The following is a 10,370-nucleotide window of genomic DNA, read 5'->3' as shown; positions in this document are numbered from 1 at the left end:
ACATCGTCCAGTTGTCGTCGCTTTATCCGCAACATGGACATGGGGACCGGGATCGTCGGAATGCTTATCAAGGGGCGCACTTGTAGCTGTCATAAGGCCAACTGAAATATTGGCAGCCCAAACAGAGACCGAAACGGCACCAGAGGAGCAACCTCTTGCCTGTCCCCCTCCGAACTCCTTTCAATGAGCTGAATGCACTGGACAAAGAGTTCACTTGAGGTGGAAAGAAAAGGGAAGAGGCACCTGAACTGCCGCAGGACTTGTCCTCCATCCATTTATCTCACTCGACGCCGGCGACGGCAACTGCAACGGGCAAATATGGAAATTTGTTGCCCTGGTCGCCTTTTTTGTGAGGCGCCGCCGCCGCCGACTGTCCCCCACAAACCCGCCACTTAAACCGCTTCATTAAACACTCCATGAACTCGCTTTCCTGGGCCAAGTGTCCTTATGTCCTGGCGGTGTAATTAATTTCTGCCACAGTTGGGTATTTGAAAAAGCTTAGAAATGCGGCCGAATGGAGGGGGAGGAAGCGTTTTCCGTGCCACAGGAGCAATTATAAAACGGAGTCGAGTGGCGGGAGCAGTAACACAAGGAGCCAGAAAAAAAATTGAAGCTTTCTAAAGGCTTGCGGCTATGAATTCAAAGAAAGAAACTCCATAAATAGCTATGATAATATAAGAATATCATGAAAGGAGTTGTTGTAAAGATAAGGCTTACGAATGCATATATATTCGCAACCCAATTCTTCTGTACTATTTGCAATTACGTAGAAAAAAAGTGTAGTAAACCCCGGTGAATGTGGCATAAACATGTGTTAATCAAAGCTATCGGATTTTCTGGATCAATAAGTTCTTGACGCAGAGCTAATATTAATTAAGCTAACGACTGAAGGATTTACTAACGCTCTCTTGGACACCTTGCAAACAACGAAAAGGCCGGACACAAATCAAACAAAACTGGCCTCAAATCAAAATGCGGGGTAAGTGAGCAAGCAATGTGTAGTTATAGCCGGGCTAATCTGATTTACGGCCAGAAAATGACTTAAAGCCGGTATTGAATTACCCCCAAAATGAGTCCTCCCACCGTGTGTGTGCTTTATGGGCCTTTTAGGTTAATTGCTTCTGTTGCATTCCCTCCATTAACCAGTGGTCACATGAGGTCATTGCTGGGAAGCACTTCCTCATCCGGATGCAAAATGGGAAGCGGGAAAGCCGGGGAAAGGCGACCGGGAAACACAATCAACACGAACCTAATACACGAAATTACTTTTCATATATGCAAAGCCGAGGGCGGGAGGCTTGGCTCAGAGCTGTCACCACCACCCACCTGGAAGCTCCCAGGGATCGGGATTCACCACCCACCTGGTGGACACCTGTGCGTGCTTCCTGGCAATTCCGTATTCTTCGTCGTCATCCTGACATAGACAACAAAGGAGCCCTCTGCGAGGCCAACTGTCAAAGTCGTGGCAGACATTTTCATAATTTTCACATGCTCAGGGAGTTTCCCCTTTTTTCCCCGACCCTCCTTCTGTCCCAGGCGCGCCTCTTAATTGCCCTGAATGGAGCTGGGCAAAGTGGGAACCGAGACAGGAGTCTGGGTAATGCTATTTAGAGCCTGCCACGTTGCCTGTCACCTGCTGGGATTTGTGCGAGTGCCTTGCCACCAAGGTCGCGGCAGGAGTTTTCACGACATTTCCACTCTTTTGCAGCGACTTTTGTTTTCTAGCTGAACCTTTTGGGTTGGGCTCACAAATTATGCTAAATGTGATATGAAATAAGTATGCCAACTCCTCAGCTAGCTTTTCTCAAAAATTCGGGAACTTTTTTATAAAAAACCAAACACAATCGTATACAATGGGGGATGCTGTTCTTATTCAAAATCATCTTGCCTCTCAAGAGGAAATGGGTCTTGTAAAGAAAAACCTTGCACTTTCCTCGGAAAAGATTGTTCTTCCTGAGAAAGAAGCACGGGATAAGCCAAAGTGGGAAGGAATTACTTTTTGTGTCTTCCAAGACGAGTCACAGCTCAAGGTGCTCATGAGCCTGATCGACAAGGAGCTTTCCGAACCGTACTCCATTTACACCTACCGCTACTTTGTCTATAACTGGCCAGACCTGTGCTTCTTCGCCCTGGATGGAGATCGCTATGTGGGCGTGATAGTGTGCAAGCTGGAAGCGACAAGAGAAGGACTTCTGCAGGGCTACATCGCCATGCTGGCGGTGGATGTGGAGTACAGGAAGCGGGGAATCGGAAAGGCACTCTCGGAATTGGCCATCGAAGCCATGGCGATGAAAGACGCAGCCATGATTGTCCTGGAAACGGAGCTGAGCAACAAGCCTGCCTTGGCGCTCTACCAAAGTCTGGGATTTATACGGGAACGGCGGTATTTGCGTTACTACATGAATGGCGTGGATGCCTTTCATCTGAAGCTAATGCTCCACGATTTGGGTGCCTTGTCCTTGAACGAGGATTAGTGTAGTTAGAGACAGTTTCCAGTTGTTAATGAATGCTTCTGATCGGTTTCGAGTTGGTCCTCCCTTCTGACCTTTGCTCCGTTCCCTTCAATTAGCGCCCCAGCGTGCTGCTACTTGGGAAGCCCAATGGAAGAAGAGGCTCTGGAGTCCGGTCCGGGGACTCCTCAAATCAGGTAGATGAAACTCCGCCGCCTAATTGAGCCGCAAAACGGCGAATGTCGATGGAAACTGGCAAGAGTCATGCCGGGCTGGGTGATCAAGCCGATCGGCCAGAAGGGATAATTGCTTCTCAGGGTCAAAGTCTCGACACATTAAGGAGCACTCGTCGCCTCGATAAGGCTATGCTTTGATAGGTGGTCCTGCATCGGCATTCATACCTTCAGATTCATTCAAACCAAAGATCTCGAAGAATGTTTTTCAGCAGTTATTTAGAAGGTCGTTGTGGTAGAGTTGTTTGTTTTGATGGGGCTCGTTTGATAGTAAATGAATTTCTGGTGGCCCTCAAGTATTTGTTGATGTATATTATGGCTTAAATTGTCCGTACTACGAAACGCATCTTTAGTTTATTTGAATGATACAATAATAAACATTTGGTTAAGATTAAATACAGTTCAGGTTTCCCCTACTTACCCGTAAGTTGCAGAAACTTAACGATTGAGCACCTCTTTCAGGTCATCGCTTCCCTTCCGAGTTCTCTTAGGAACATTGAACCCATGGAGGTTCTCGTCGGAGGTCTTTCTGTTCGATCTGCAGATCGTTGATCTGTGATACCCACTCGAAACTTGCTACCAGCTTCCTCAGTTGAGTTCTGGATCCGTTTCGGATTCTGATTCTGATTCTGGCTTTGACTCTGACTCTGACTCTGACTCCATTCCAATCCGTGGCAGCTTTTCGCTGCGCCACTTCACCTTTCCGCCAAATGTAAACAAAAACGTCCAAAGTCAACTTTTGGGCAGGTGGCTCCCAGTCGAAGCCGCAGCTTCTGTCCACAGCTCCAGCGACCGAGGCCCGAACAGATGACATGCAACGTTGTGGCAAAATACCGCGGAGGCTGGCGAGGCGCGGGGGGCGTTGATTGAGTTGCACCTGCCATTCGCAGAAACAAGCTGGACGAGATGCCAACGGGCCGGGGTGGCGGGCAGTTGGATGCCCGCGTTATTTATGTGGATTTTTCGGCTTCGCAGAGCCAGCTCTTGATTCCGAGTCGCACTCGCACTCGCACTAGCAGTTGCCGCCGTCGTCTGAGCCTGTCTGACCTCGTCCTCGATTGCTGTTGACATTGTGCCTGAATTTCAATTTGATGTCCACGAGGCGGCAGCTCCTGTCTACCATAAATCTTGCTCCTCAAACTGCCTAGACTCTCCGGGTGCGTTTCGGATTGGATTGGATTGGATTGGAACTGGCGTTTGTCTGTCCTCTTGCCTGGGAGTTGCAAGTGCCGGCAAGTGTCTACTCCGCCCCCAAAATCCGAAGGCATTAAGCTTGTGTCCCGTTTTGGAGTCACATCTGCTTTATCTGCTGTATCTGTGCTTCCGTAATTGTATAATTCAAGCGGAAATTAATTGGCAGGTGCAATCAGGCAGCTCTGATTATGCACAATTATTAATTGCAGTTTGCGGACCCCAAAAATTTGTTCTGACTATGTACATAATCGAAGTCTTATTTTGGTTCATCTATTCAGCCTCGTAAATCGTGTGAGTTTCATCTAGCTACCCAAGTGTTTTGTTAATTCTCAGATGTAATCAGGCATCTTTGATTTGGCAACGCTTCCTTGATTATGCATCATTAATAAATGTAACATTGTGCCCAGCAAAGAGGGGGATTATACCCTGTAGCTTTAAGAAAAAGAGTGTGTTTATGCTTCGTTTGTGTAAATTAGAGGGAATTATGGGACCCAAATTAGAATATCATAAACAATTTGTATTAGGTGTACTCGATCAGCATGTTTCCGCATTCGTTTTGTAATAAGTGCTTATAGCTTTAAGAATCAGAGTAGGTATGCTGTAGTCGAATAAACGCAAACAGCTAGTTCCTTCGAGTGGAATGCCTATTCGGAAATTCATGGACTTAGTGCTGCTAATCCAGCTGGATTGAATGCAATATGAAATGTTTGATGACAATATGAATTATTACAAAATTCGTATGCTGTGTCTTCGTGTTTCATGGGGCTTTTCAATTTGTCACGGCTCCAACTTATATGGAGCAAATATCGATTGGTGGGACGACAGTTGCACCCTTCAAGTGGGAAAATACGTTGACACAAGTCTTCTGCGGAGTGGGTATTAATTAAGGATTTTCCTCGAGTCTTAGTTGCTGCCTTCGCTTTGAATTCTCCCATATTTATGTGGAGCAAATATTGATTGGACTCCCCCAACTCGCACATCCAATGTATGCTGAACCAACCGCCCTGAGTTATTTATCAAGAAAACGAGAATTTCATTTATAATTTAGACATTTATTTTTGTTCAATTTTTCTCTCCTTATTTATTTATCTATAATTTTTTTGCTATTTGCTTTTCTCTTGTCTCGTGCTGAACATTTCCGTTTCCTAGTTTTTTTTTGTTTTATTTTCGGGTGGAGTGGGTGTGTGTGGGATCCATTATTTTGAAAATCGAGTATGCTAACTTGGGGTTTTGGGGCCCACAAGGATTCTATTTTGGCTTACGCTTTGCTGGCTTTTATGCCAGATTAGCTATTTTCATTCTGCGATTACTTTGAATATTTCTCTATTTGCGTACGATATACATTGCTATCTATCTATATATTCTGGCGATTTGTGTGCGTGTGTATCGGTCAATATGTCAAGTATCTTAATAATCTGCTTGCTCGATTATTTATTGCCCTTAAATTGTGGGCAAAATCGAGCAAAAAACTGAAAGAAAAGTGAGGGAAATGAAAAGGCTTTTGCTGCTTTTGAATTTCGGTTGTATTCTTGAAATGTTTTGATTTTTATTTTCTTTGGCTTGTTCGTGTGTATTTTTCAATTGGATATTTTTACAGTTGAATTGGTTTGTTTTTTCTCTCTTGTGTTGTTGTTTTTTCTTGCTTGTTTGTGTGAATTTCACTAAATTATTAAATAAATAAATAAATAAATAGTTCGCTCAATTGTCGAATTAATAAACCCTCGCTGCCCTACCGTAAATAAATATAATTAGTAATACTTTTGAGTGTCAGTGTGTGTGTGTGTGTAGGGGATTACGATAAATATTTGCTCGATTTTGTAACGCATTAAGTGACTTTAATTTAATTTAATTTAATTCGATTTGCTTAATTGATCTGAATTGAATGGTTCTTTGCTGTGGTTTTCCATCTTTTTCTTTTGTTGTTGTTGTTGTTGTTTGACTAGTGTGCGACTTAATAGTATTTACAATTTGAAACAATTTGTTAGGAGGCTAGTTATACCTAGATATATAAATATAACGCTAAGTCCTACAGTTCGGGAGCAGATTATGCTTATGGATGTATAAACAGTTTGATACAGTTTGCTGACGCTTCGATTCATTCGGAGTGATTGGGGCCAATAAATACATAATTTAAGAAAACAGGCAAACCATTAAACGAAAACATGGATAATTGATAATGGATAATGGGTTCATTTAAATCATTTAAATAGCGAGAGGCGATTAGTTCTGTTTCTTGATTTTCCTCTTGATTTTTACTTTGTTTTTACACGCGAAATAAATTCAGTCTTTGGTTCTATCACAACATTTGTTTACACGTTTCGGCTTCGGTTTATGTTCTCCTCATATTTGTCCAGTGTATTTCTCTTATTTCATTTTTGAGTTTGTGTACTATGTTTCGGAACTGAAACGTTTAACTGCAAACGGTAACGATAACGATAATGCTAACGAAAAGCAAAAGCCAAACGAATATCGAATTAGTTTTGAACTAAATCGTTGAGTGAACTTTTCTTTTCCACCAGCTCTCTGTCTCTCGATCTCTCCTGAAGCTGATGCCGTAGGCAGAGTCCGAATCCCTGCGAGGATGCCAACGATTCCCATCCTCATACTTAGGACACACCCAGGTCGTGCAGCAGATGCTGGGTGATCACCTCGCCCTGCTCCTCCATCAGCTGGGCGGTCACCGTGTTGATCAGGTTGAACACGATGGCGAAGACGGTGAAGGCACAGTAGACACCCAAGGCCAGCCACCAGATGAGCTGCTCGTACTCCCGGTGACCGAAGTTCTTCAGCACCAGGAACCCGATCGTGAGTCCGGCCAGGGCTCCCGTCAGGTGGGCAATGTACGACACCTGGGGACCCTTGGTGAAGGCGCTGCCATCGAAGTATTGGGTGTAGAGAGCATAGCCCAGGTCGCAGGAGACTGCAAATGGAAGAACGAAAGGGTTGCAAGTTAGTCAAGTCATCGAAAATAAAGCTTAAGCACCATTGAAAAAAGGAAAGGATCTGAAGAATTCACTCGAAAGATATATAAGTGGGGAAACTCACCAAAGATGACAACTGATCCGAGCTGCGTGGATGCGCTCTTCATGTGCGCATAGTTCAGTGTGATGTTGGCCAGATGAGCGGCCAAAAGGGCATAGACGCCACCGCTGGCGCCCACCAGGAAGACCTCCGAGTCGACGACACTGGTGCCCAGGGATCCGGCGAAGACGCCCGCCATGTAGATCACACCGATCCTGGCCGTGCCGTGCATCACCTCCAGGGGAATGCCGAAGAACAGCTGGATGACGATGTTGAAGCCCAGGTGGAACCAGTTGGCGTGCAGGAACATGTAGCTAAAGAAGCGCCACACCTGGAGCCGCCTGTCCGGCCGATAGACCAGCACCGAATCCGACGGAATCGGAACGGGTAGCCCGAAGTTCTGGGCGGGCATTGTGTAGCGGTCGTAGGCGAAGATGGCAATCTAAAATGGACAGAGATGGAAGGAAGGCATTTGGGGTTAGTTTTGGGCTCTCACTCTGATTTATGTTGTTGCTGTCTGGCACGCGACCACGTCCCAAATAAAGTCTTATGAAAATGCTTGGGGCGAGTCCTGCCAACTTGGCAGGGCTTCAAAAACTAAACTCATACGCCCCGTGGGCCGCTCTGTTTATTTGATATTCGTGCTAGTTCCTATACGAAGCAAATGATTTCTATTACAAATGTAAAGGGCCATGTAAAAACGTATAAAAGTATATTATACGTAATCTTTTATTTTGCTTTTGTCCCAGAAAGCAGAAAGTATTTTAAACTCAATGTTACAAGTTTTCCATTTTCGCTATCAAACTAACAATTTCTACAATTTCCATCGTCTCATCTTTCACTGTTTTTCATATGACAATTTTCGGTCTGCCCTTAGAAAAAACTACGAGCGGTCTGGTTTCATAAACTTTTCTGTTCGCTTTTCCTTCAGCTGTTTGTTGTTCAACTTGTTTACAATCGATTTTCGGGGGCGCCAGCGAGTCAGACGCAGAAAACGAAACACGAAAAGCGAGGAAAACTCTCGGAAAACTTCCGCCCTTCGTCGCTATCCGTCGCCCCTACCCCCGCCCAATATCATTTTTATCGCTCTTGGGATGAAAGTTTGCGGCTCCTTTGATTTAATGGGTTGAGTAACTGAGTTGACTGTCTGTGCTTACCTCAATGATGGAGATCACTAGGATGAACCAGGGCCAGTGCTGGCGGTGGACGTACTTCAGCAGACTCACATCCTCCGCCTCCGGAAGAGGCGTGGCCGGGATGGCCTCACGTTGCATGTAGATGTGCTCGCCCTGGCGGGTGCAGCAGGTGCTGCTCGCCGTGCTGCAATCGGTGTCGTAGGACGAGGAGTTGGAGGAACTGGAGCACGCGGCGGGAATGTCAATGATGGTCTCCTTGGCGGCGGCGGAATGCTCCTCCTCCTGCGTCGCCTCCTTCTCCTGGCCCAAATCCACCTTGGTTTCGTTTACATTCTGTATTGGGTTCTCCATGCTGGCGCCGTTGAAGAAATTCTGGAGAAAGACGGAGCGCATAAAGTGTGTAATTAATTAACTTGAACCGAACAATAAACAAAAATCAATTAAGTGCATAAGTTATTCATAAAACGCAGTACAAAACAAGAGCAATTACAACACTTCAGACGGCAGAGTGCGGGGAAAATGCAGCAGAAATAAAAGAAAAGCAAGGGAAAAGCATGCTTTTTGTGGGCAAGAATTTTGTTTATGGTCTGGGACACGGATTCCGATGCCTGCAACTTCCTGGTTTTCCCCGAAGGGAAAACTGGGTCAGCTTGTGAGAGCTAACCATAAAATTTGATGGGCCAAGTTTGCTTTTCTCGTCCAAAATTAGCTGGACAAACTTGAAAGATGCTTGTGTAGCATCTCCATCTCCGCCATTACATAAACTGCACTTTCAGCCCTGAAATCATCTTCGCTAATGGCCAACTAATCAGCTAATGGCCAGGCATTATTGTAATTCATTGCCCAGAGGCATTTCCTCACAAATTATGTTAATCGCATTCGATTCAATTACAGTCACAGCACAAATCTTCTTAAATTCCCCAAACAATTGTTCGTCGCAAGAAAAAAAAAATAACAAATTCATTGCCTTGCTCAACAAAAAAAAACTTCAAAAAACGCGTTTCTCCCACTCCCACTCATTGTGTTCGCATATGCCCCGTCTCGCTCTCTCTTCCAGTCGCATTGCACACACGCACCGTTGTTGCTGTTGTCGCTGCTGTTGCTTTTGTGTCTGCTACCTACACTGCCCGAAAAAGTGAGTGGGAGCCGCGCCTTGGCTGGCGCTCGTTTCTTGTTTTTCACTTCGGTTGCCTAGCAATTTCAATAAGGCACGAAATCGCAGTCGGCCGCTTATTAATTAATTTATTTATTAACTTTAATTGCAGACTGCACCGAATGTCCATGCGAGCATGAAGAAGAGATGTCGAAAGCGGGCTTTAAGACATAATGAATTAATTCATACGGCCTTCTTTCTTCTCCCTGACGCCGTCGTTCTTTTTTTTCTGTTTGGTCAGAAACATAGTTTCACATGGCCCGCGGTGTAATTTGCATTTTTTATGCTTTCCGCTGCACTCGCACCCCTAAAAAACGGGTGAACGAGGGGGTGCGAAAGAGAGAGGGCACACAGGTTGAACAAACTCATTACGCCTCTAAGTCGAAATGCTTTTGTTTTGCCGCTGTGACAATTTCTATTGCAATTTGCACATTTCTTGCAGCTCTCTTGTATCTTGTAACTTGTACTTGGTATCTCACAACTCATATTTTGTATCTTGTATCTGTCGCGTATATTCTCATTAGGGTCGGAGCTCCGGTCTTACCTTAGGTTTTTCTGCCTGTCGCAATGTTATAATCCAAAATGCGTGGGTTTCTTGTAATCCAAATGTCTTTAGTTAGCTGGCATATTCGCACGGTTTTCACTCGCTTTTTTCGGCTCACACATTGGTAACTTAGTTTTGTTGCTCGTAAATCCAGGAGCTTGGTATTCGTATATTCTTGCGATATATTTGCTGCTTGCACCCACACACACGACAATTTGAATATTTTCTTCAGTTTCTTTACGAGTCGCAGTCCGACTTCCTCTCAATTTTGATGATCTCGCGCTCGCGGCTCGCACGCAACTGACTTTCGAATGGGCAGGCAGCCGGCCTTTATAAGCGCTCGCTGAGCGATGGAGTATAAGAGAGCCGTCGCGACTGCTCGCAACTCGAACACGTTGTGTTTTGGTGCGGCCGTATAAGAGTTGCATGGCACATCCGGATCTTGTGTGGGTGCACTGCAGTCACTCGACTGCTGCAGCTCGAGGCGAGCGGTTCGATGGTTTGGTGGACCGATTGCCGGTCGCTGGTTACTCACCGGTTTCCCCATCTGCCCGTTTGCCACATAACGGTGCATGACTCATCCAGACGGGCCAGCACTTCTTGCCAATGCCACTGCACTGACTAACAAATGCGTCGTCT

The 10,370-nt window shown here is 45.3% G+C and overlaps 2 protein-coding genes across 2 annotated transcripts; one reads left to right on the top strand and one right to left on the bottom strand.

Moving 5' to 3' along the window:
* Positions 1–1,847: 1,847 nt before the first annotated feature.
* Positions 1,848–3,036, top strand: LOC6545914 (N-alpha-acetyltransferase 30). Its single transcript, XM_001971102.3, has one exon. The coding sequence runs from the start codon at positions 1,854–1,856 to the stop codon at positions 2,472–2,474; it is 621 nt and encodes a 206-aa protein (XP_001971138.1). The 5' UTR covers positions 1,848–1,853; the 3' UTR covers positions 2,475–3,036.
* Positions 3,037–5,032: 1,996 nt separating this feature from the next.
* On the bottom strand, positions 5,033–10,041 carry LOC6545913 (protein rhomboid). Its single transcript, XM_001971101.3, has 4 exons — positions 9,732–10,041; positions 8,056–8,406; positions 6,923–7,340; positions 5,033–6,797 (listed from the first exon to the last, which is right to left on the bottom strand). The coding sequence occupies exons 2-4, from the start codon at positions 8,383–8,385 to the stop codon at positions 6,484–6,486; spliced, it is 1,062 nt and encodes a 353-aa protein (XP_001971137.1). The 5' UTR covers positions 8,386–8,406; positions 9,732–10,041; the 3' UTR covers positions 5,033–6,483.
* Between the last annotated feature and the right edge of the window lie 329 nt (positions 10,042–10,370).

This window comes from Drosophila erecta, unplaced genomic scaffold (assembly GCF_003286155.1).
Source record: "Drosophila erecta strain 14021-0224.00,06,07 unplaced genomic scaffold, DereRS2 tig00000021-arrow-pilon, whole genome shotgun sequence".
In the NCBI taxonomy this organism is placed as follows: Eukaryota; Metazoa; Arthropoda; class Insecta; order Diptera; family Drosophilidae; genus Drosophila; species Drosophila erecta.
The sequence above is the reverse complement of the archived record's forward strand: the minus strand, read 5'-3'. Positions and strand labels throughout refer to the sequence as shown.

What these genes read in the sequence shown, in the direction of transcription:
- LOC6545914 (XM_001971102.3), top strand. Translation starts at nt 1,854, where the DNA reads ATGGGGGATGCTGTTCTTATTCAAAATCATCTTGCCTCTCAAGAGGAA.
- LOC6545913 (XM_001971101.3), bottom strand. Translation starts at nt 8,385, where the DNA reads ATGGAGAACCCAATACAGAATGTAAACGAAACCAAGGTGGATTTGGGC. An exon ending in TAGTGATCTCCATCATTGAG is followed by an intron (nt 7,341 to 8,055) that starts GTAAGCACAGAC and finishes TGTCCATTTTAG; the next exon opens with ATTGCCATCTTCGCCTACGA. An exon ending in CGGATCAGTTGTCATCTTTG is followed by an intron (nt 6,798 to 6,922) that starts GTGAGTTTCCCC and finishes TTCCATTTGCAG; the next exon opens with TCTCCTGCGACCTGGGCTAT.